Raw genomic sequence first — 26,180 nt, 5'->3', positions numbered from 1 at the left:
CAAGGAGACACAACATAAACATCAGAGACTTACTCAGATTTAATTAATTCATTCTACCAATATTCATTCACTGGCTTTCTACATGTACCACCATGAGCAAGAGACAAGGTCCCCACCACCTGGACACAGTTGGAAGGGCAATGACCACTAAGCTGTCACTCTATTTCCGAGATTCTAAAATGTCCTTACATTTCTGAATTCAGTGGGAATTTTACCACAATACTTCCCCCAAAGGTATATCTGTCAAAGGTGCTAAAGATCAAGGGAATACAGCATACAGATAACAAGACTCAGAACTGAGGTAAACCCTAAGGAGGCTGCAGCTGAACAGGCATGAGGAGAACTGAGCAAAATAAGTCCAGTTTCCTGGCAACCAACAAATATCATTTCAGAGAAGGACAGACAGGTCAGCATGTACAGTGCTACAGAACACAGATAAAAATCAGGACCAAACCTCTCGGCTTCTGGTAGGTCTGTGGAGACACTACCAAGAGCCAATCTGTGATTCTGGGAGCTGAAAAGGAGGGGAGAACTGAAAACAAATGGTGGTACAGGATGGGGACACCTGCTACCATGTTAAAAGACCAAGCAGCTGCCATCACCAAAGCACAAAGCAAAGATGATAATGACAACAATGCAGGGAGGCCTAGAAGAGGTGCAGGGGGTGGGGTCAGGGAGCTATAGAGAAAAAAAGAGTGTTCCTTCTCCCTGGGAGATCAGGAAAGGCTGACCAACCCCAAGCAGCAGCAACTCAAGGTTCAGAACTCTACAGTAGGGCAGTCCTGGACAAGTTCCTTACTTTCCCCTGTAAGCTTGCTCTCCTCATTCAACAAGTTTGCTGAACGTTTTCTATATGGCCCATGTGCCATTCTAGATGCTAAGGACACAAAACAGACAAAATCCCTACCTCACAGAGCTCACTTTTTAGAAAGAGAGATGAAGAAACAACTAAGGAAAGCTGAGAAGTATCAAGAAAAAACAAAGCAAGGAGTTGGGGGCGGGAGCACAACTTCAGAAAGGGCAAACAGCAAAGACTACACAGTCAGAGACCACCTGAAAGCAGAAGAGAGTAAGCTAAGTGGGTAGAGAGGATATTTTCCAGATGACAGAAGAGGAAAGGCCCTGGGGTAGAAGTGCAGTGCAGCAGGTGAAAGCAGCACGCTAAGGGTGACTGAGACCAGGACTGTGGCTCTTAAGAGATGGGCCACAGGACAGGAGGGTCTAAGCACTGAGGTTGCATGATCCAAGGACGCAGAGGCAACCGACCCTCAGGCAGGCCCTGCTCTAAGAGGTGCGTTTTCACTCACTAGTTCTCAGGCACTAAGAGGAAGGTTAAGGACAGAAAGGTTAAGCCACTTACTCAAAGTCACACTGCTAGTAAAGCTAGCAGTGACGCTGCTTTACCACCAGGCAAACTGGCTCCCCTCCTCGCTTCCTTGGTTTTACACTATCTTACAGTTCAAAAGAATCCTTCTGTGTCCAGAAAAACTTTCATGGGTGGGGGGGGGGGGCAAGGGTGAGAGCAAAGAGAAGAATTAAAAGGCTCACCAGGCAGTTCAGAATAGCATGTTAAGCTGGAGGTGGTAAGAAATGGTCCTGAGTGTTGTATGGAGGCCTAAGAGAGAAATCCAGGTGACTCTACGGATTGGAATGGAGCTGTCAAGCATTGAGGTGGTGAAGGCAGCATGGGAAGTGTTGTGGAGTGGGTAAAAATAAGGATTTAGGTTTGGCCATGGCTACTTGGCATCAAAGTAACATATGGAGATCTGGAAGAGAGAGCAGCTCAGAAGGGAGGTCAGGGCTGGAGAAGGCAATGGGAGATGTCAAACAGAGAGGGCAATAAAGCCGGGAAGCTAGCTAAGACCACCAAAGGGGGAAGGGCAGCTACTAAGAGGTACCAAGACCAGGCAATCCGGTGAGATTCATGTTTTCTACTACCAAGGTCATGGGCAGATTATACAACAATACCCAGGAAGTGCCCCACAGAGTGCCTGGCCATAATCGGCTCAAAGAGTGACTCTTCTACCATCAGCCTCACTGCTGCTGCAGCTGATTGAACACATGGATGCAAACCTTGCTTGCCAAGTGAACCATAAGCCAGCAGCAGACTCGCAGCAGGCTCCCCTGGATCCCTGGCACATGGGGTAAAACCAATAGGCTTGGACAGCGCCCTTCACAGAAGTCCACTTGCTGAGCTGGCATTGAGGCGCTGGCTGTCATGTCCAGTGCTGGGGCTGGTGCCTTTCGGTCAAGCCTCTCACACTGCAGCCTCCCGCCCAACCCAGCAGCAGTATGACCTCATCCATTCCTTTTGTCATCCTCTAACAGGCCTCACATCCTGTACTCACAGGCGCACTCCAGACTAGCCATTCACTCCCTTTGGTGAGTGACAGCCTGCGGCAGAATTTGAGCCACTGTGCGTGAGGCCTCTGACTGGGAGTCCAGGCTTCGACCAGGAAACAGAGGGTCTCCGCCTGCTGGTTGGCCTCACAGTCACCAGCTCTAGCCTGGACTGCCGTGCATCAGGTATCAAGGTACATGCAAGCATGCACAACAGCAAATCAAATTCCTACCATGAGCAACCCAAGTCCATCGAATGATACTTGACAGGTATCACTATCAACAGGTTGTCACCTTCCATTTATTTCTACCACGACTATTGTTACAACAAAACCACATTCTGCCTATCTAAGTGACACTCAGTCCACGAGCATTTGACGAAGAAAAAGACTTAGACGACTTCTCAGATTTCCCAAACTGTTACACCCGGCAGGATCCTGGGCGAGCACTAACCGGGTTCGTACCTTTCCCGCCTGAAAGCGACGCTACGACTTCGGGTCCCCAGGGCGAGGGACCTCTTTACATTCGGGCTTTGCCCGGGCGGAAAGCGATCCGCGTCGGCGCCACCTGGGCCTGGGGCCCGCCCCCGCCCCACCCCCACCCCGCCACGGAGGTACCCCCGCCCCGCGTCCTCGGAGGCCCGCGGCCATGATGCTTCACAAAGGCCAGGACTCCGCGTGGCTGCCCCGCCTCGCGCCCTCCCGCTCCGCCCCACCCCGCCGTTCGGGCCCTCAGCCCTTGGCCCGGGAAGGAGGGAGGAGAAGGGCGCGCCCTCGCGCAGGCCGCAGCGCCCGCCCGCCCGCCCCGCCCGCGGGGCGCTCCTCGCGCCCCGCACCTACCTCCGGCGCCCGCGGCGTGCCCGAGCTGCCCGCAGCTCGACCAAGGGAGGGAGACCCTCACGGCCTGACCGCCACGGCCGCCGCTGCCGCCATCTAGAAAGGCCTCCCAAGCTCTCTCCGGTCCGCGGACCCGCCTGCCGCGCGGGGCCAGCGGAGGGCGGGCCTTGGAGACTCGTGGCCAATCCCAGCACGCGGGCGCCCCGCATTGGGGGAATCGTGGAGCGGGCTGGAGAGGCCGCCAATTGGCAGCGCGTGGCGCTCGCGGCCACGGCACGCCGCCCAATAGCGCGGCCGCGTGGGCGGGACCAAGAGCTCGGGCCGCGGACGCGCTAACGGTCGCCCCTGGGGCGGGGCCCGCCGCGCGGAGGGCGGAGGCCGCGAGGAGCGCCGGGAACGGGGAGCGCAGGGGATGCCGGGAACAGGAGAGCGCGGGAAGCGCAGGGAATGCCGGGGAACGGGGAGCGCAGGGGATGCCGGGAACGGGAAAACGCGGGAAGCGCGAGGAAGCCGGTGGCGCGGGGAACGCCGGGAGCAGAGGGCGCCTCCGTGGTTTTACGTATGCGGGTGGGACCGTAGGCACACAGTCATTACGTTTCCAGTTAAAAGCATTAGCATAATCAATGGGGGAAAAGGACAAATACGCTAAACTGTCCCGCATTTTTCCACTTGCTAATGACATTTCAGTAACCTCAGAAAAGGGAGGGTATGGGTAAACGGAGAAGAGAGAGCTCTTCCTTAGCCAGAATTCCAGTGAATAAATGTGGAAGGAATAATGGAAGTAGGAAATCTCCGTTTTGGCAGCCAGCACAAACCTACTGCAGACAAAAATCACGGATGCTAAAAAATAGCGGGCAGAAGTATGAGAACTGGTAGCGGGCTTTTTTATTGCTTTACAGAGTTGCAAAGTTTCTCCCAAAGACACTAATGTCAAACCTAAAATAGTAACTGCAGTGGAGAAAAACCTCAGAGACAACCAGGTAGCCAAGTGATCGAGGTCACCAACAAATGTACACACATCCAAACATCAAATTTATACCTTGAAGATGTTCGTTGTATAGTAAACTAATGATACCTCAATAAAAATGACAAAAGTCAGCACCAGTAAAGGGATATATTGTGGCCCTCCTGAGAGGGGCATGCATCACTTGTTGGTATTTCTAACCAAAAGGCAAAACCTGAAAGATTAGATGAACCCAAATGAGGGGCATTCTAACAAAAAACTGGCAGGTGCTTTTCAAGTGTCAAGATCATTCAAGTCAAAGGTAAACTAAGGACCTGTCTTCAATTACAGGAGGCACAAGTAAGTGTGAGGTGGGATCTGGACCCTGTATTGGAACCTGGCTCAAGAAAGAGAAGTAGGACAACTGGCAAAATTCAAATCAGGTTTGTAAATTAGCTGGTAGTAGTATCAGTGCGAATTTCCTGGTTGTTATCATTTTACTGTAGTTAGAGATAGGGTGTTAACATTTGGGGGAACTGGGTGACCAGTTTTTAGTAAGTTGAAATCATTTCAAAATGAAAATGAAAAGATTAAAAAAGGTGGGGAGAGAGAATGTTGCTAGTTGAGGAAGGTAGAGGCCTATCCAGGCCCTTCCCTCCGTTTCTGCCCCTTTCTGTTCACCCAGTTGCCCCAGTGGTCAGCATCAGGCACTTCACAATAAAAATGTGACCAAGCCCCATGAGGTTCTAGCTCCTGGACTTGGTCAGGGGAGGCCAGTCTCCCCGTGGCTGAGCCAACTGCTTTCCTTGGCCCAGTGGTCAGAGCTCATGGGAACCCTTGGCATGCCACCATCCAGCCTTAGTGAACTCTCCACACTTTGTTGCTTGGTGAGTTGCCTCAGACTTGAGACCTCACACCAACACACTATAGCTGGCTTCCCGCATGGCCTTCCCACACGACCTCCCTACAGTTCCCATCTGACTCCAGCCTTAGGTGGATGCCTAGAAGCTGGAGCTCTAGCCCAAACTGAGGGAAGAAACTTTTCCCTCTGGTTCCTAGTTTTCCACTTAAGCCCAGCTCACCCATGAGGCAGGTCTCCGCTAAAGGGCCTGGATGATGCTAACTGCTGGCAGATGAGACCAAAAGATAAGGTGTTCGTGGTGGGGTGGGGAGGGAGGTGTCTTTGCAGGCTGAAGGCAGGGATTTCAGGCCTGCCAAGACAAGCCTCAAGGTCAGGCTGTATTCCTGAGATGGTCTTGTTAACTCAGACTTGGCTTCCATATCAAGTCATTTCCACACCTCTTGCCTCCAGGCCAACACGCTTCAACTGGCTGACTTAGAGCCAGAGAGCAGAAGCAGTTCATCTAGGAAGGGGCATCTGAAAAGGAGGTAAATTCCCCCTCCATCTGGGAAAAGAGGACCATGTCAGGGACTCACGGATCCAACACACCTGATGACTAGCTAAGCCATGCCAAGGTCAGATCCAGCCCTTCCTGTGTGGCATGTCAAAAGCACTTCTAGGGGCGCCTGGGTGGCTCAGTCGTTAAGCGTCTGCCTTCGGCTCAGGTCATGATCCCAGGGTTCTGGGATTGAGTCCCACATCAGGTTCCCTGCTTGGCGGGAAGCCTGCTTCTCCCTCTCCCACTCCTCTTGCTTGTCTTCCTACTCTCTCTTCTCTCTCTCGCTGTCAAATAAATAAATAAAATCTTAAAAAAAAAAAAAAAAGCACTTCTACAACATGCAGCTTCCCAGGGTCCCTTCTAACCACACAAAGGGTCTCACTTCAAGGCCTAAATAAATGGGGGCTTGGGAAGTGCCAGCAATGTCATTTTTGATTCAAATGTCTACCTGGCCTGGGCATCAGGATACAGTGATGGACAAGACAGGAATGGCCTTGCTTTCCTAAAGCTCTTGTTCTGACAGGGAGACACACAAGAAACAATCAAGCAAAACACATAGCATATCACCACGCTAACTGCTATAGAAAATAGAGCAGGGACCAAGGCAGGGCTGACTGCAGCTTCAGATAGGATGCCTCCCCCAAGACTTTACCAAAGAGCTGCAGGATGTGAGGGAGAGTGTGGTTTCGGTATTTGGGGGAAATAGTTCTTCAACCAGAAGGGACAGCAAGTGCCAAGGCCCTGGGGCAGAAGCTGTGCAGAAAGTACAACCAAGGGCAGTGGCAGAGGCAAGAAAAATGACATGATTGGGGGGGGGGTGCAGGGCAGCAGGTGAAACCAACATAGGAGGACCATGAGTCTACAAGGGGGAAAAACCCCAAGACATGCCTTATCCTCATCCTGCTCCTTCCTGGCCCCATGGCTCTGCCTCCCTATGTCCCCAGGGACTGAGACACTGTTATGGTAGCTCCTCAAGCCTCAATTTCCTCATCTGTAAAATGAAGGTCACAAATGTATTAGTTTGCTAGAGCTCCCATAACAGAGTACCACAAACGAGTGGCTTAAACCACAGAAATTTATTGTCTCACAGTTCTGGAGGCCAGAAGTTTGAGATCAAAGAGCCATCAAAAAGCCATGCTCCCTCTCTAAAGGCACCAGGGAAGGATCTGTTCCCAGTCTCTCTCAGCTTCTGGTAGCTTCTTGGCATGGGAGAGCATAGTTCAGTCCTTATAGGGCATTCTGCCTGCCTGCATGCCTGTCCCCATGTCCAAATTTTCCCTTTTTTATAAGGACATCAGTCATACTTGATTAGGGCCCACTCTAATGCCTTCATTTTATCTTGATTACTTCTGTAAAGACCCTAAGGTCACATTTTGGGATACAGGGGCTAGGGCCAACAGATCTTTTGGGGGGCACACAACTTAACGCATAATAGAATTACATCTTGGGCTGCCCCTTCTTCAAGGGGCTCAGGCACTTGGGGAGCCCAGGGTAGTTGAGGGCTGGGGTATCCCTGTACAGGCCCTGTCCCTGGGGTAGAGAAAAACATCAGATGGCTTTGCACCTGCCCAGTGGTGCCCCATGAGGGCAGACATGCCGGCCAGGGTGGGTGCCGGCATGGGGTACTGAGGCAGACGAAGGGCATCAGCAGTGCCCGGGCTGACAGCCTGGCTTGATATGGCTCAGCCAACAAGCGTTTGCCCCTGGGCCTGGGGGTGTGGGCTATGCCACCACTGAGGGGCCCATTCAAACCTGACCATGCTCAAGCACTTTTCCTCGAGTTCAAAGTGAGCCAAGGAGGGCATCAGGCCCCTGAGGGGTGCTCAGGGTGAAGAGAGGGAAGGGTTGAAAAGGCAAGTGGGGCCGGGTACAGGTCCACACCCCACCCCAAGCTCTCATTGGCTCTACAAAGGCCAAGTTGGGGGGCCAGCTGCAAAGGCCAATGGAAGCCTGGGTCTCAGCACTGGACACACATGGAACCCCTTGATGTTCAGTCTGGGCTAGGGACAGGAACTCCTGACTACTTGCCACAAACCAGGGTCTTAGAGTTGAGACAGACTCCACTTGCCCCCTTGCCCCAAAACCCATCAATTCCTACCATCCCCTGGCCTCTAGAGTCTACCCCAAGTGTAGGCCTGACCACACCATTCCATGGGGTGGTCCCCAAGGGCTCCCCACTATACCCAGATGAGTCCCTGGCCCCTCAGCCCAGCTCAGGATGCCCTGTAACTGGCACCCACCATGTCCCATGCACACAGGCTCTCACCAACCCCAGCCTCTGCCCAAGGACAGACGGATGGACAGGCCAATGGCCCCTCAGGTTTCCATCATGGTGCTCAGGGACCCATGAGCAAAAGAAGAAAGTGGAAAGAGGCTTGTTCTGGTGGGTGTGCCTTGGGAGTTCCTGTAGACCAGGAGAGCAGCCCTACTGAGCCTTTGCACAGTTGTCCCCCAACACACAAGGACCTGAAATGCACTGACTCACCACAGCCTCAGAATTTTATTATCATGGTCTCACATTCAAGTACAGATTCCTATGAAGTCTGACTCCCCAAGGAGAAGGGAAACAGCAAGGGTTGGCTGTGTCCCCTCATTGAGAGGGCCTTCCCAAGACCCATGACCTCCAGTGGGCAGGTAGATGCCTGAGAGCCTACCAAGGTGCCCCAGCATACACAGGACCCCTGGTGCTTCAGGCAGGACCACCCTCCTCCCCCAACAGGACTACCCCATGCACACAGGAGACCACCCCCCTCCAGGGCACAAAAGACCACCAACCAGCCTGTTCTTCTGTTATGACAGTGGGTTTTCCTAGGGTTCTTGTTATCCTTCAGCCCCCTCTCCAAGAGCAAGTCTAACTGTCCAGAAGTAGACCACGCCCAAGAGAGAGGAAGCCACTTTTAAACACAAGTCTTTTAAACACAAAACCCTGTTGTTTTGATCAAAGCAAAGACCCACTGGCCGGCAGTGCCTGCAGATGTGAGAGGCACATCTCTGTCTGTCTGGCATGCATATGTGTGTACGCTAGGATCGGTGTGTGCGTTTGAGCATGCGTGTGCCCATCTGGTACCTATACATGTGTACGTGTGCCCATGCACCTGCAGGTGTGCATGGAAGCATGTGCCTTGAGTGTGTGCCTCTATGCTTGGACAGGGTGCAGGCCCAGGTGCTTTCACACACGCACAGCACACCTGGGCCTGCCCCGAGCCAGGCTACGGGACTCTTGTCACTCCCACTGGTGTAAGGGCAGACCCTGAGCTGGACACACGGACACAGACAGGTCACAGAAACACCAGAGGGCCCTGGTCCTGCCTAAGTCACAGGCAGTGTGTGTGGCTACAGGAGGCTCCTATCCATACTGGCCCTCAAGGCAGGGCCTTCCAGGAGCCCAATGGCCACACCCATGGAGAGGGGTTAGCTCTGCAGCTTGAACTCGTGGGTGCTGGTCTCCCAGCAGGAGGGGTCCTTGTCCAGCATGCTACGCTCTGTGAAGGTCACGTGCCCATCTGCGTCCACAAGGATGATGGTGTTGGTTCTGAAAGAGAGCAGGGGGCCCATGTTCAGCCCTCTGCCTGCCTGGTAGAACCCCAAATGAGGTCTCTGTTACCAGGAACCCTCTCCTGTCTTCCTCCCCGACTACCCATCCCAAATGCTCAGCACACCTTCTCTCCTCCTGCCAGCTGTCCCTAAGGACAGTCCTCACTTTGTCACCACCTGCCTCCCCCTGAGAGAGGGCAGGTACCAGGTCCCCAAGCAGCCCCGGTACAGGCTGATACCCAGAGCAGGCACACGCATGCTGAAGACTGGGGGTCCCAGTCAGGATTGGATCCAGCAGCCACACACCTGGCCAGGGAGCAGACCTGGCACTCTGCCTCATGCACGTGGCTACACATAAGCATGTAATTTAGTCGAGAAAACAAGTCTGTGCTGGAAAAGCCTGAGAGAACAGATGCCCTGCCACCTGCCAAGGGAAAAGCCTGAGAATGGAAAGGCCACCATTCAAGCATACAACCGGTGGGCTCTGGAGCACCAGTGCTGGCACCCTGGCTCCACCCTGGCCCTGCCTACCATCCCATCCCCCAGCTAGAGGGCTTGAAGCTGTCATCTGCGGGAGGATGGAAGACTCAGGCCAACCTGAACTCGAAAACCAAGCATTATGTGTTAACCTCACCATGTACCCAGAGTACATGTGGTATCATCGTGGCATCTCTCAGCACTTGTCACCACCCATGCACCCCATCCCTGAGTCCTTAGTGGTCACCGGCCCCCAAGAGCTTGGCCTATCCATCACAGTCCACACTGCCGGTCACCAGGCTGGCACAAGGCTGGTACCCACGGGGCCTGGTTCAAGCCAAATCCAGGAAGATGTTGCTTTGCCCAAGGCCACAGTCTGTCTCCAGGCCAGGTGGGCCAGGTGCACAACAGCACTCCTAGGGCGTCCTGGCTGGGCCAGCAGCCCACCCACCTCCAAGTACAGCAGGTAGGCTGCCCCAGACAGAATCACAGGGATGGGATAGACCTCCCAGGCACACAGAGCCAATCTTCCTCTGCCCAGGAGGGAGAGAGGCACAGAAGGAACTTATTGGGACAGCAGACACCCATGCCAACAGTTTCTCCTTCCCAGGCATTCCCTCCCCCCTTGTGGCTGAGACCAGAAGTTGCCCCTTTCTTGGGTGATGTCCCCAGGCTGAAATGACCTAATTCTGCCCTGGTCACACACAGAATGTAACAGACCAAAGGACATAGGGCGAAGTGAGGGGAAGAGCCAGGAAGTGAGACCTCTGGCCCCACTGGGATCTGGCAACCTGAGGGTGCCCACAGCCATCCCAGCCCCCTCATGGCTGCATAGAGAGCAGGAAGCAGCCCAGGAAACATTGCAGCGCCCCTGGGGGCCGGTGAGCATTTTGCACATAGCCGTCACCTGTGGTATCTGCTGGCCCCATAGCCCCACAAGCTGAAATGGCAGCTGCCTGTAAACAGGGCAGAGGCTCTGTAATCCAGAAAGTTCAGGGAAGGCAGGGCTCCTCGTGGGACAGGACTGAACGCACCCAGCAGCCCCTCATACCTGGTGCCATAGCCCGGGCAGCGTACACACACAGCCGCATACTTGCTCAGAAAGGGCTGCACATACTCCCTGCCCTGGTCCTCAATGGCCGGGTCTGGCAGCTGCCTGGAAGGACAGAGGGGTCACTGCCACCCCCTCCCATCCACCCACAGCCCCACCTGCCATCCTCAAGGCCTGCAGTGCCCAAGGAGCCTACCAGCCTCACAAGGTGGTTTGGGAGCCACAGGGTTTTCTGGGCACTTTTCTGCTGAAGGCCTCAAGTCTCAGTCCAGTCTTTTATTTAGGGCTCCGTCACTGGGCCCAGGCTGCCAGACAGGGACTGCCAGGCCAGCTCCCCCTACCAGGGCCCCCAGGAGCTTTCCCAGGACCCAGGGACAGGAGCACCTATGAGCTCAGCACTGGGGAAGGCTCTGCTGAATCAGCAAATGCTGTGGGGGGAGGTGGTCCATCTGGTCAGACCTGTGCAGGCAACACCTCCCCGCACCCCCTGCCCCCGGGGAAGGACAGATGTCATCTCTTAGAGCAAACTCACCTACCTGTCTTGGTGAGGTCTGAGCAGTTGGGGTGCTGTGGGGCAGGGGCCTTGCTGAGGGGCCCCCAGCCACATACACACACACACTGCCTGCCCCAAGAGATACCCTATGGGCATCTCTCCACATGACAGGAGCCCACTTGAGCCCTGCAACTTGCCAGTCACTGAAGCTGGTGCTGGGACCACAACTGTCAAAGGGGCCAGGACCCCATTTCAGGCCAGCAGGAGTGACAGAAAAGAGACTGAGGGCCACATGACTTACATACAGTTGAGCATGGGATGCTGGACCAGCCCAATTAGGGCTTCCCTGAGGGGTGGCTATGCTGAGGCTGAAGGTCCCATGGTTCGTGGTTCCAAAAAGATCATGGTTCCAAAAAGAGATGGAGAGTAAGCAAGGGGCAGGGAAGGGTTCCAGGAGAGAGAAGCAGGAGGCAGCCCTTTGGGGTTCTCTGAGGGGTTATCGGGTCATCTAGGCAGGATAGGGGCCTGGCCTGAGTATGGGTGACACTGCAGCATTGGAGGAAGGTAGCATGGCCAGCACCTCTGACTCCCAGGTGGGATGGCCATGACATGTGGCGGGGGTGGGGGTGGGGGTGGAAGGGGTGGGCATCCCTGAGCCAAGTACTGTGTGCAGAGGCCATGGAGGTACCTTAGGGAAGTTGGGTCAGGAGTTCCTTTCCCCCAGGCGATTCCTGGGACAGGTGTGTCTGTGCCACAGCACTCGTAGGACAGCATGTGGGAAGGACAGTTAACCCCCAGACATACTCCCAGGCTGGCTGCTTGCTTCTGTGGTTTGCTGAGCACCTGGAGCTTTCTAGAATCTCCCACCAGTTGTGTGCAGACATGGGGAACCTCCAGCTACTCTCTGCCCCACAAAGGCCCACACCGAGCCTCTGAGAGCATTGAGCTTCCAAGTATACTGACCCAGGAGGGGAGCAGTTAGGAGGAGAGCAAAGAACAGTATGTCTACCGGGCACCCCCGGGCTGAGGAGCTGTTCCCAGTCACCTCCACAAGCCTCCCAGGGCAGCACAGCCAGCCTGCCTTTATGTCCCAGGACTAGAGAAGAAGTGGGACCCTCTCCTTGTCCCAGCAGGCTCCGCCCACTCACGCCTCATCATTGTTGAGCACACGCAGGAGCTGGGCAATGAGGACATCCTTGGGGAGAGCCTGGCTCCGCTCCACGGCCTCCAGGAAGAGCTGCTTCCCAAAGCACAGCTTCTTCCAGGGCGTCTCCAGCAGCGCATTGCTTAGTCCATACGTTCCTGCAGGGAAGGGGACAGCCCAGCCAGGGCAGAGGCCCCATTGTGGGAATTCAGGGTAAATGTCAGTAATTCAGAGATTACCCACCTACCCAGCACTGGGCAAGGGACTAGGAGTATGGGCAGGGACACAGAGCCCAGACCACCCCACACTTCAGCATCTTCTCCATGCACATTCCTAACCCATCTGTGTGGCAAAGGGTGAGAACTCAGCATAGCAGGGCACTCACAGGAGACTTAAGGCACAAGCACCAAGCAGGCTTGATGGACAGAATGATAGGAAATTGACAACCTGAATTCCAATGAGGCAAAAGAAAGGGCAACCTCAAGAAGGAACCACCTCCCCATCTCACTCCCATCTCTAAGTTAGGAAAAAGCTGCAAGGTGTCAATCTCCCTGAGAAGGTCAAGAGTGGGAGAATAGCAACCTGAGGCCAGAGGGATACCTGCTGGATATCAGTCAGTGGTTAGGGAGTCGGCCAACATCAGAATGGGCCTCTGCTGCCACTCTGCCTGCCTATGCTTTCTCTCTCTCTCTCTCTGACAAATAAATAAATAAAATCTTAAAAAAATATAAAAAAAATAAAATAAAATTTTAGGGGCACCTGGGTGTCTGCCCTTGGCTCAAATCATGATCCCAGTGTCCTGGGATCAAGTCTTGCATCAGGCTCCCTGCTCAGCAGGAAGTCTGCTTCTCCCTCTGCCTCTTTCCCCCACTCATGCTCTCTCTTAATAAATAAATAAATAAAATCTTTTTCTTTTTGAGATGTTAATTGATTTGACAGAGTAAGAGAGAGAGAGTATGAACAGGGGAGCAACAGAGGGAGAGGGAGAAGCATCCCTGCCCCTCCTGCTGAGCAAGGGGCCCAATGTAGAACTTGATCCCAGAACTCTGGGATCATGACCTGAGCTGAAGGCAGACGCTTAACTGACTGAGCCACCCAGGCATCCTTAAGTAAATAAAATCTTTAAAAAATTAAAAAATAAAACCTCAAAAAAAGAGAAAAAGAACTACAACTCAAAAATAAAAATACAAGCAACCCAATTTAAAAATGGCCAAAGGGTCTAAACAGGCATTTCTTCAAAGAAGACATACAAATGACCTATAAGCACATGAAAAGATGCTCAACATCATTTGCCATCAGAGAAAGGCAAATCAAAATCACCAGGAGACACTACTTTACACCCACTAGGATGGCTGTAATCAAAAAGACAGACAGGGGCGCCTGGCTGTCTCTGTCAGGGGATCATGAGACTCTTGATCTCGGGGTCTTGAGTTTGAGGCCCACACTGGGTATAGAGATTATTATTATTTTTTTAATTTTAACAATCTTTAAAAAAAACAATAATAACTGCTGGTGAGGATGTGGAAAAATTGGAACCTCATATACTGCTGGTGGGAATGTATATGGTAGAGCTGCTTTGGAAAACAGTTTGGCAGTTCCCCAAAGGGGTTAAACAGTCACCTTATCATCCAGCACCACCACTCCTAAGTATATGCATAAAAAAGAGGAAAACACAGATCTGTGCAAAAACTTAGAACAAATGTCTACAGCAGCATGATCCACGATGGCCGAAAGCTGAAAACAACCCAAGGGTCCATCAGCCAGATGAACGGGAAAATGAAATGTAGACTATCTAGACAATGGAATATTATTCAGCTGTAAAAAGGAATGAAACCCTAATTTGTGCTACAACACAGAGAGACCTTGAAAACATGATGTTAAGAAAGAAGTCAGTCAGATACAAATCAAAGCCACAGTGAGATACCACCTCACACTAGTCAGAATGGCTAAAATTAATCAGTCAGGAAATGACAGGTGTGGGCGAGGGTGCAGAAAAAGGGGAACCCTCCTACACTGTTGGTGGGAATGCAAGCTGGTGCAGCCACTCCGGAAAACAGTATAGAGGTTCCTCAAAAAGTTGAAAATAGAGCTACCCTACGACCCAGCAATTGCACTACTGGGTATTTACCCCAAAGATACACATGTAGTGGTCCAAAGGGGTACCTGGACCACAATGTTTATAGCAGCAATGTCCACAATAGCCAAACTATGGAAAGAGCCTAGATGTCCAACAACAGGTGGATGGATAAAAAAAATGTGGTATTTATACACAATGGAATACTATGCAGCCATCAAAATCTTGCCATTTGCAATGACATGGATGGAACTAGAGGGTATTATGGTGAGCAAAATAAGTCAATCAGAGAAAGACAATTATCATATGATCTCACTGATTATCAGGAATTTGAGAAACAAGACAGAGGATCATAGGGGAAGGGAGCAAAAAATGAAACAAGATGAAACCAGAGAGGGAGAGAAACCATAAGAGACTCAATCTCAGGAAACAAACTGAGGGTTGCTGGAGGGGAGGGAGGTGAGAGGGATGGGGTGGCTGGGGGATGGACATTGGGGAGGGTATGTGCTATGGTGAGCACTGTGAATTCTGTAAGACTGATGAATCACAGATCTGTATCCCTGAAACAAATAATACATTATATGTTAATTAAAAAGAAGAAAGGATGGAAGGAAGGAAAAAGGAATCACAAAAGGCCACATATTGGCTGATTACACTTGCATGAAATGTTCAGAATAAGCAAATGCACAGAGACAGAAAGGAGGTTAGTGGCTGTCTGGGACTGAGTGGTGGAGGGGAGTGGGGGGGTGACTGCTAATGGGGACAGGGGTTTCTTTTGGGGTGATGAAAATGTCACAGGGTTCCATATCAGTGATAGTTGCACACCTTTTCAGATAGACTAAAACCTACCGAATGATACAGTGTATGTGAGTACATTGTATTGTAAGGGCCTGTTTAGCCAGAGCAGCTCCATCCTGGCCCTGCCCCTCCCCCTTCAGGGAACTTACTTAAAAACAAGTCCCGGAAATCAGTCCCAGGTAACAAAGCCCAAATACAAGGGTGGGTCAGGCCAGGTGGAGGTATCCAATCGGTGGGGGGCGCATACTGTCTCCTAGCTACCAAGGAGTATGGGCCCCGCCCTTTGGGAGCCCATTCTGACCAAGGTGATAGGCTAGTTCAACTATCTACTATAGGGTAAATTGTAATTCAATTGGTCACTTACGTGTGACCTAGCAGGACTGTGCGGCTTTCTCTGCGTTAAAATCTCATTGGTCACCGTGCATGGCCAGGTCCAACCACATGGCCTTTGCCCTTAAAAGCTAGTCTGTAAGGCAGACGGTCGTCGCCTCTTTGCAAGATACGGCCCTGGCTGGTCAGTTTGATTCTCAATGCTTAGCGCGAAATAAAGCTTTACTTGATCTTCGCTTTGTATCAGTCTTGCTCCTTTGACCATGGACCCAACAGTATGATATCTGAATTACATCTCATTAAAGCTGTTAATTTTAAAAAGTGACATGATCAGGCAGGGTCAAGCTCAGGGAAACAACCTGATATACTTGAAACAACCTCACTCCCTCCCTTCCACCTTCCCCCTCTGTGTCCCTTCCTTCCTCCCTTTAGCAGAAAATAAGCATCTCCAGTCACAGGATCTCAAATACTGAGAACTGCGAGAGGGCATCACAGGGGCAGTTTCCAGATACTTCCACAAAGGCCTCTGGGCCAACGCACAGAACTGGGGGTAGAAGAGACCTCTGTGTCCTTTTGTAAACACTGTCAGTTTTCAGTTCTCTCTGGGCAGTCACCGGCTCCGGGCTAGGGAAAGGTAGCCCTGACTTGTGGACCAAGTGTAGGCCATGGGCCACTATGGGGGCATAAGGCACACCAAAGGCCAAGGAGCATAATTCCTGGAGAGAAATGTGACCGGGGCCTGGGTTCTGAAAATTACAATAGTGTCCCCACAGAAACAGCCCCCACCTTGTCACCGCCCGCCAGAGTAGGCTTACCTGGTGCCAGGACGACTGGCTCGGGCTCCCCCCGGTTCCCGTAGTAGCAAATGACATCTCCCTTCTCTGTGCTGTGGAGAGGAGGACAGAGAAGGTCAGATGGGAGCCACAGGGTGCCAAATCTCTCACTACCTGGTGATCTCCATGGTCCCATTGATGAGAGAATAGAAAGCTGGCTAAGGACAAAGCAAAAGCTGACACCCTCCAACCTTCCCCCACCCCCACTCCTGGGTGGGACATATGTGACATTCTTTAGGAATCTCCCACCTATCTTAACGTTAATACCTTGCTAGAGGGAAAAATGACCTTGACAATGGCAAGGCCACAAGGTCTCTGGTATCTTGTAGGTCCTCTTTAGCATATGAAAGTTCTATTGAAACCTCCCTTTTCCTTCCCCCGCCCCCCATGGTACATAACCTGCCACCTCTCACAACCCCAGGGCAGCAGCTCTTCTACCCACGGGTCCTGTGCCGTGCTTTAATAAACCACCATTTTGCACCAAAGATGTCTCAAGAACTCTTTCTTGGTCATCAGCTCCGGACCGCACCCCACCGAACCTCACTTATATTCTAGGACTTTATCACCATCCCCAGCACAGGGTCAGGACAGGAGTTAGTCAGGGCTCCAGCCTCCCAGGGGCCTCAGAGCTAAGATCTGAGACCCCTGGCAATGACCTCACTGTGCCTGCAAACACCACTCCCCACCCCCACAGCCCATCCCCATACACCTCCAGACACAGTGGGATGCCCCAGGGCAACAGAGGCTTCTGAACAAAGCACCAAAGATTCCATTTGCCTACTTTTATGTGCTGAGTGTGCATTTAAAAATAGTTCAAATGGCTGGGAGCTGAAAATGTTCCCACTCGTAAATACCATAGTAAATCTTCCTTGAAACTGCCTTCTCTGCAAACTAGAGAAGGTCTCTTCCTGGCCCCTGAGCCACCTTCCGGCCTGCAGGTGCAGAGAACGCCACATCGGGACCTAAGCCTCCAAGCTGAACCGTTGTAAAGAAAGGGCTGGGAGGGGAGGCCAGGAAGTCCCTCCCGCTGCACCCAACCTGGCCCCAGGTGGCTTTACATTCTGCTCCTGTTCTTCCTCCCCACAGCCCCTGGCTCATTTCTTAAGCTATCTAGCTAAGACTTCAGAAATTTTTAATAGGCAAAAAGCTAGAAAGCATGAAGACCCATGGATTAGACATCGACTCCTGCTGTGCTTGGTCAGGGACTGGCCATGACTGCGATGAGGAGCTCTTCTCCTTGACCCTGACTTCTTTCTGGCACCTACCACTGGGGTTGCTTGTTGACGGCCAACTCCCTCAGTTGCCGTGGCCACCACCTGTCCTTGAGGGCTGTGTCTAGGGAGGGAGGCTCTGACCCTGTGGTCCCAGGAGGCAGGAGAGCTGTTCAGGCACCAACGGGCCCAAGCCCACCTGCGGGAGCCGCCTGACCATGCAGGTGTCCACTCAGAGCACAGGGCCCTCATCACCCAGCCACTTGACATGGTTGCTGAGCACTGAGTCCTGCTGGGCTACTGGTCTCCCAGACCAGGTCAGATGCACAGAGAATGACAAGTAAGGTGGTCCCAGCACAGGGGGGGCAAGAAAGGCATGGAAGTTCCCCTCTGGGAGCTGTCCATGGTGAGAATGAGAGGGCCGGGTCCAGCAAGCACCCATGCCAGCACCCACCTCCTCCCATGGCCACTGCAGCCTCCGCATAAGTGTGTCGATCCGTACAGCAAGAGTGGGGCTGAGCAGGTCACATGCAATGGACACTCTAGGCACAGTTGGCCTGGGGCTCTTGAGGAAGGAGGTGGGCTCAGGCCACGTGTCTGGTCATGGGCCCTCTGTGCCGTACTGACCACCTCCTGGGGTGGAAGCTGACCACCTTCACTGACCTCTGGGGCATCGGCAGTGGGGGTGCACAAGGGGAGGGCGGGAGGGCAGGAGGGCAGGACGATGGATGCTCACTTCACTAAAGGACAAAGTCACAAAACCCCTGCAGTTCCCAGGCCACATCTGTCAAGTGTGGGACGGAGCACAGACCACCCTGGCTGCCCTGCCCTGTTCCCACCCAATGCCTGAATCCACCAGCCACTCTGTACACCCTGCTCTGGGAAATGCACATGGGCCCTGGGGCATCCAAGGCGAGGACATCCCGCCAGGGCCTCTCCACCGTGGCCACCCTTTGCGGCTATGGCATCGCCACCCTCCCACCTGCCGTGATCTGCCTTATGCATCAAGACTGTCAACAGTGTCCCCAACCCAGTCCCCACTTGGTAGTGATGAGGGAACAGAAGGCTGGCTGAGGACAAAGCAAAAGCTGACACCCTCCAACTTTCCCCCACCCCCACTCCTGGGTGGGACATATGTGACATTTTTTGGGAATCTCCCACCCATCTTAATGTTAATACCTTGCTAGAGGACAAAATGACCTTGACAATGGCAGGGCCTCTGGTATCAGGTATCTTGTAGATCCTCTTTACCATACGGAAGTTCTATTGAAACCTTCCTTTTCCTTACCTGCCCCCAACTCCATGGTACACAACCTGCCACCCCTCACAACCCCGGGGTAGCAGCTCTTCCTGCCCACGGGTCCTGTCCCCATGTTTTAATAAACCACCATTCTGCACCAAAGATGCCTCAAAAATTCTTTCTTGGTCATCGGCTCCGGACCTTACCCCACCGAACCTCACATATGTTCTAGAACTTCATCAGTAGGATGGGGCTACTATCTCCAGGGGCTGCTGGACCACAGCCCCATCGCATACCAGCAGGGTCTCAGCCACATCAGTAGCCCGTCGGGAGCTTGGCCGCAGCAGTTGCACATGGGACGGCAGTGCCAGGTGCTGCACAGGAAGGGCCCAGCATCCACCCCCACATGGCCATGCAGCTAACTGCTTGCTCCTACTGTACCCCTGTATGCCTCACGGGGCCTGGCAACGCCCCACTGGCCACAGGTCCCTACCAGGCTCCAGCCACCCCACTCCTGACTCTCAGCCAGTGCCAGCAACCCTGAGGCTCCAGGCCTTTTGGGGCCCCTTCCTCCTGCCTCTGCTCCTTGCCTATTCTCCCGACTCCAGGGAGGGGAAAACTTTCCCCAAATGACTGTACAGCACAGCTTCCGTGTCCTCTGGCGACGGGGCCCATGGGCAGCTGGGACAGCTCTGTCGCCCCTTTTGACAACACCAGAGAGACCCTGGGAGCTGCCCACTGAGCCCCTTGCAGAACATGAGATGAGCCACACCATGTGCTCAGACACACCGCCCTAAAGTAGCCACCAGGAGGCCCCAGAGCTCAGCAGCACCTGACCGCCAGCACTGCCGGGAAGCCAGGCTGCTAGGGACCTTCCTTCTCCAGGGGCCCCTCTGTGCACCAGAGAACAGGGCAAGTGAGGGGCAGCTCCAGAACAGGGCACTCCTGAGCCACAGGCCTGGGGAGGAGACCTTAGGGGCAAGGGGCCGATGTGGGCCAGGGGTGCCCCCGGGACCAGAGATGCCCGCTGCAGTCACGCCACAGCTCATGTGCAGGAGCTGGTGACCATCTCGCTGCCACCAGAAGCCTGGGTTCCGCTCCCTGCATCCCCACAACAGTCAGCCAGCCCATGGGAAGCTTCACCATGCCCACCAGGTGCAATGTCCCTGGAGAGGCTGCCACAGCACCCCAACCTGGGTGGCAGGGTGGGAATCCCACTTCCTGCCAAGCCCACAGCTCTGCTCCGTGGCAGTGGCCGGTGGGCTGCCATCTCCCTCCTAGCAGACCCACCTTAGGTCAGCTGCTATGAGATTAAAGCCGTTGTACAGGTGGCCCTCCGCAGAGACCTTCTTCAAGTAGGACAAGCTGTCCATGTCTGTAGTCAGAAAGTGGGTCACAAGTTCACCTGTGGGTAGGGGACAGACATACATGGCCGAGGTGGCAGGGCAGAGTCCCTCATCCTGGGGAGACTGATGTGGGACCAGTGCAGGCTAAACTTAACCCCCCACACCAGCCATACCTCACTGACCTGGCAACTAAGGAGGTCTGCATCCAGAACTCGGTTTTTGTTGGGGTTTATTTATTTATTTATTTATATTTCTGCCCTTATGCCCAAAATGGAAGTACAGCATGAGAGGAAAAAACCTTCATTGGGGACAACGTGTGTCCGCAGAGCTGTCTTCCTAGGGGTACTGCTCTGCAAACATCTGACAGGTGGGGGGTGACAATGACAAGAGCCAGAAGTGACACTTTGGCCTGGGGCACAAATGTGGAGTGTGTTCCCTGAGAGGGGCCGACCATGTCTGTGCCAGCAGGGGCTGCGTGGGCCAGGCAGAGCGGGGATTCCCACAGTGATGCCAGCCAGTGGGTCCCAGAGCCAGAAACACCCTGATTCCCCTTCCTCCTCCTCCTGGACCACATGTGCCTGAGGAAAGCCCGCCCTCCCCACCCCCCACCCCCGGAACCAGCGTCCCACGGTACCTCGGCCCCGGGCATCCTGGTCCTGCCGTGGCTGCAGGTAGTTGGTGAGTGCAGCCAGCTTCCCCCGTGTGCTGATGCCCAGCCATGTGCCTCCTTCCTTGCCTTCTTCCATGTCAAGCCCTGTGACAGATGGTAGTGTCACCACCAGTAGCACCTACTGCCCCGTCCCTGTGTCCTGGGGAGACAGATGCTCAGCCCAGCAGCCTGGGCTAAGGAAAAGGGTCTTGAACTACTCAGGGCAAGGCAGCCCCAAAGCCCACAGGGCATGTGAGAGAGACCCTGCCCCCAAGATGACATCTGATGCCCATGGGAGTCCCTAAAACTTGCAGTGGAGCCTGGCATGTGTGGAATGCATCCTGATGCTTGGATCAACATTGGATCAACACTGTGCTGGAAGCACAGTGGCAGCCACATCCTAGCAAAGGCACCAGGCCCAAGCCCACATCCTGGATCAGGTGCGGGGCCGCTAGCTGTCCTCCCCCAGCCGGACACAGCAGGACACATAAGCCCTAAGGTGGGTGATTCACTAGGAGCCCAGAGCACATCTAGGCCCACCTATTTGTCTCATTTTCATCCCATAGGCCTGGGCCATGGTTAGTCCTCCATGGGGCCTTGCCACTGGGTCGGTAAGGCCCTTAAAGCCACAGGAAAGTGTCTTCCTAGATTAGAGGATCATTTCAGTTGAAGACTGGGGCAAAAGCAGCAAAATCATTTTTATAATAATAATAATAATAAAAAATTATAACTATAAAAGAAATAAAAGATGGAAAGATCAGAAAGGAAGAAGTTAACTATCTCTATTTGTAGACAGGATTACAGGTGAAGAAAATCCAAAAGGAATCTACCCCTCCAAAAAAAAAAATCTCGTGGGGGGCCCGGACTGGCTCAGTCAGAAGAGCATGGGACTTCTGATCTCAAGGTCCTAAGTTTGAGCCCATGTTGGATATAGAAATTACTTTAAAAAATTATTTGATTTTTTTTTTTTTAAGATTTTATTTATTTGACAGATAGAGATCACAAGTAGGCAGAGTAGCAGGCAGAGGGAGAAGGAAAAGCAGACTCCCTGCTGAGCAGGGAGCCCAATGTGTGGCTCAATCCCAGGACCCTGGAATCATGACCTGAGCCGAAGGCAGCCGCTTAACTGACTAAGCCACCCAGACACCCCAAAAATTAACTTTTAAAAAATCTCCTAGTGGGGCGCCTGGGTGGCTCAGTGGGTTAAGCCTCTGCCTTCGGCTCAGGTCATGATCTCAGGGTCCTGGGATCGAGCCCCGCATCGGGCTCTCTGCTCAGCAGGGAGCCTGCTTCCTCCTCTCTCTCTGCCTGCCTCTCTGCCTACCTGTGATCTCTGTCTGTCAAAAAAATAAATAAAATCTTTAAAAAAAAAAAAAAAAATCTCCTAGAACTGGTAAGTAAATAGAGTCAAGAATCAGAAAATGAAAATTTAAAAATACCATTTACAATAGCATTAAACAAAACAAAACGTAAGAAAACATTTAAGGAAAAACATGTAATGCCTGAAGACTGAAAACCACAGAGTAGCACTGAGAGAAGTCAAGAAGCTATGATTAAAAGAGAGATAGATGGGCCCTGTTCCTTAACCGAAGAGTCAATATTGTTAAGATGACAGTCCTCCCCAAATGGCCAGAAAAGTCAACAATCCAAATCCAAATCCCAGGAAGCTTTCTGTTTTACAGAAATTCACAAGATGACTCTAAAATCACTATGCACACACAAAAGAGCCAGGAGCCAAAGGAGTCCTGAAATAGAACAAAGCTGGAGGACTTAACACCACCTGATTTCAAAACTTGCTGAAAAAAGCTGCAGTAATCCAGACAGTGTGATGTTGGTATCAGCATTGATGAACAGATCGATGGGATACAAAGAAGTCCAAAATAGATCCACATACATGGGTTCAAATGATTTTCAACCAAGTTGCCATAGCAATGCAATAGACAAAAGAGTAGCTATTCAATAAATAAGGTCAGAAGAACTGGAGAGATGTGGGGGGTGAGATATGAGCCTCAACCCCTACCTCACACCAAGTACAAAAACGTAAGATAAATCAGACCTAAACACAAAACCCCAGATCAAAAGGCTTCTAGAAGCAAAAAGAGGAAAACATCTTTAAGGCCTTAGGGTAGGCAAAGACACAAACAGAATAAACCATCAAAGAGTAAATCACACTTAACCAAAAGAAAATATTCTGCTTACCAGAAGATGTCATTAAGAAAATGAGTAGGCAATACATTTATCCAACATACCAATCCAGAATGCATAAAAAACTCCTACAAATCAAACGCTGAAAAGTAAACAAGAATTCCACATCCAGCCAATCAACAGGGACCAGATTTACTCTCCTACCTAAAACCACCAAAAAATAAAATACATGAAACAGTGGGTTTCAAGACACCGGACATCAAAAAACAAAGGACAGAGATCTCTGAGACAAGAAACAAACTAGGTGAACCCCAAGATTGGAGAGGGTCTCCAAGACACTGTACGGGGAGGAGGGCCAGGCAGAGTCCACTGGACTCCCTGGCAGAGGAGAAGGGCTGGGAGCCTGGGGAGATTGAGGCAGCCAGAGCTCCTGGGACAGAGGACCAGAGAGGAGAGAGCTGCACAGAACCAGACAACTGATCAGTACATGTGCATGAGGAAACTACTGTGGCCAGGAAAGAACCATCCAGAAAGATTAGAGGAGACAGGGCGCCTGGGTGGCTCAGTTGGTTAAGCGACTGCCTTCAGCTCAGGTCATGATCCCAGAGTCCTGGGACTGAGTCCCACATCGGGCTCCCTGCTCCTTGGAGAGTCTGCTTCTCCCTCTGACTTTCTCCCCTCTCGTGTTCTCTCTCACTGTCTCTCTCTCAAATAAATAAATAAAATCTTAAAAAAAAAAAAAAAGATTAGAGGAGACAGTGCTCACACAGGGCTGGGAAGAGTGCCTGTTCCCAGAAGTCAGCCTAGAAAACCTCAAGATCCAGGGAGCACAGGCAGGGAAGATAACAGGATATGCCTGAGGAGGAGGGAATCATTAGCCTTAGTCAGGACATAGCTTCAGAGCCACTTAACCAATCCTAAAAGCAAGACCTCAAAAGATCAAACTGTTTCTGAGCATCTCGGCTGTGTCCCAAAACAAAGCTCAGGAATATTTATAGATACACAAAAATATTCAGTCCTCAACAAGATAAAATCCATAAACATTTGGCATCCAATCAAAAATTACCAAGCATGCAAAGAAGCAGAAAACCACAGCCCTGCTTACTAAGAGTTCAATCTATTAAAACTGAACTAGAACTGAAACAGACGTCAGATTTTGCAGGCACGGATATTCAGTTAATAAAACTATACTCTGCATGCTACAACAGTTAAGAACTTAAATGTAAGAGAGAAAAATTGAATCTCTAGAGATAAAAACTACATTGTGTAAGATTAAAAAAAAAAATACATGGTGGGCTTAAAAACAGATTAGACACTGCAGAAAAAAAGATTAGTGATTGTGAAGATATGGCAATTAAAATGACCTAAAATGAAACAGAGAGAAAAGAAGGTTTTTAAAAATGAATTGAACAGTGGCGCCTGGGTGGCTCAGTGGGTTAAGGCCTCTGCCTTCAGCTCAAGTCATGATCTCACAGTCCTGAGATCAAGCCCCACATCGGGCTCTCTGCTCTGCAGGGAGCCTGCTTTCTCCTCTCTCTTTCTGCCTGCCTCTCTGCCTGCTTGTGATCTCTGTCTGTCAAATAAATAAATAAAATCTTAAAAAAAAATGAATTGAACATCATCGGGGTGCCTGGGTGGCTCAGTCAGTTAAGTATCTGACTCTTTTTTTTTTTTTTTGATTTTATTTATTTATTTGAAACAGAGAGAGAGAGATCACAAGTAGGCAGAGAGGCAGGCATAGAGAGAGAGGAGAAAGCAGGCTCCCCGCTGAGCAGAGAGCCCGATGCGGGGCTCAATCCCAGGACCCTGAGATCATGACCTGAGCCGAAGGCAGAGGCTTAACCCACTGAGCCACCCAGGCGCCCCAGTATCTGACTCTTGATTTTGGCTCAGGTCATGAAATCAGGGTAGTGAGATTGAGCCCTGCATCAGGCTCTGCGCTCAGCGGTGTATCTGCTTGAGATTCTCTCTCCCTCTGCCCCTCCCCCCATTCACGCACACGCATGTGCACGCTCTCTAAAAAATTGATAAATCAGAATGAATCTTGGAACACTGAAAAAAAAATAAAATAAAATTAAGTTTAAAAAATTGACAAATCAAATCTTTTAAAAAATGAATTGAGCATCATCAAAGTGTGGGACAACCTCAAGAAAACTAATACATGTGTGAAGAGGCAGACAGAGAGAAAGAGATTGAGAAGAGAGAGCAGGACACAAAGAAAATATTTTTTAAAAATAACACCCCAATTTTTCCAAACTTCTAACAAGTTCCAAGGAAATGCTGATGCTAGTAGCTCAGAGATCACATCTGGAGAACCACTGGCCTACAGTTTTGCACACAACTTGCTGATGCCGGATAGTGAGAGGATGTGGATCTTAGTGTCTTCCAGCCCCAACTGGTGCAGTGCCACTGGGCAGCATGCCAGAGACCAACTCCAAATCACTACAAATTAGCCCTGATTTAGGGTTAGGGTGCAGGCTGGAGTGCCTAAGCAGGTGGCCAGGATGGCCAAAGGAGCCCAACAGGCTAACCCTTCATCTGTGTCCTCATCCACAAAAATACTCAAGTGCCATCAGGCCCTCACCCCACCCACCCTGACCAGTTCCCCCACCCCCAACGCCACTTCAGTCTCCCATTAATGCCCTGCAGCAGCGACACACACAGCCTGCCCCATGCCCATGAACCCCTTCCATTCTACTCTAGCTCAGGATGGTTGGCATGGTACTGGCCAGGCCCACAGGTCCCTTCAGCCCTCCTCATGTAGCCCTGCAGGCCTGACCCTCAACCTCTGGGAGAGCCATGGCTGGCCCAGCCAAGGACCCCACATACACAGCCCCTCTGGGGTTACCATACTGAGGTACTTGAAGCTTACACAACAGGGGTCTCCTGCCCCCCATTTCTATTCTCATGTCTACACATTTCCATGGTCTCCTGTGCAGCTTCTGAGGAGGCCAAGACATACCCAGGAGACTAGCCTCTTGTCCCTCTTGCACTCAGCAAGAGGGGTCTCACCTCACAGCCTCACAGCAGCTTTCCCCACTACCTGGCAGAACTCCTGTCCACGACACTGCCCTGCCTCAGTGTCCCCACTCCTGTCCTCTTCCCACACGGTACCAGGATGATCCAGCCTGGGCAGTGTTTCCCTCACACAACCGCCCAACCAGTCTATACAGGCCTTCTGTAGAAGTTCCACAGTCCAGCTCTTAGATATTGCAGGCAAAGCTGGGCACACCTGGTGTCCCCAGGCCCCTAAGGCTACCCACTCAGCCCACTGGACCCCTGAGCACCCCTGTCAGCTCTACCAGGCTCCCTCGTGCTTCCCTGATGCCCAGCTCG

The 26,180-nt window shown here is 52.0% G+C and overlaps 1 protein-coding gene across 2 annotated transcripts in view; it reads right to left on the bottom strand.

Annotated features, from left to right (window-relative positions):
* Positions 1–7,999: 7,999 nt before the first annotated feature.
* The window catches only part of LOC111142633 (transport and golgi organization 2 homolog), a 40,355-nt gene continuing 22,174 nt past the window's right edge, over positions 8,000–26,180 (bottom strand). For both annotated transcript variants that reach the window (XM_022495941.1, XM_022495942.1), the window contains 6 exons: positions 20,685–20,804; positions 19,995–20,109; positions 16,236–16,306; positions 12,223–12,376; positions 10,582–10,686; positions 8,000–9,051 (listed from right to left, as the gene is read on the bottom strand). In XM_022495941.1, coding sequence (XP_022351649.1) covers positions 8,931–9,051; positions 10,582–10,686; positions 12,223–12,376; positions 16,236–16,306; positions 19,995–20,109; positions 20,685–20,804 — 686 coding nt within the window. In that variant the 3' untranslated portion in view covers positions 8,000–8,930. The remainder of the gene's footprint in view (positions 9,052–10,581; positions 10,687–12,222; positions 12,377–16,235; positions 16,307–19,994; positions 20,110–20,684; positions 20,805–26,180) is intronic.

This window comes from Enhydra lutris, unplaced genomic scaffold (genome assembly GCF_002288905.1).
Source record: "Enhydra lutris kenyoni isolate GAN:26980312 unplaced genomic scaffold, ASM228890v2 scaffoldscaffold8, whole genome shotgun sequence".
NCBI lineage: Eukaryota > Metazoa > Chordata > Mammalia > Carnivora > Mustelidae > Enhydra > Enhydra lutris.
This window is presented reverse-complemented; position numbering and strand designations above follow the sequence as displayed.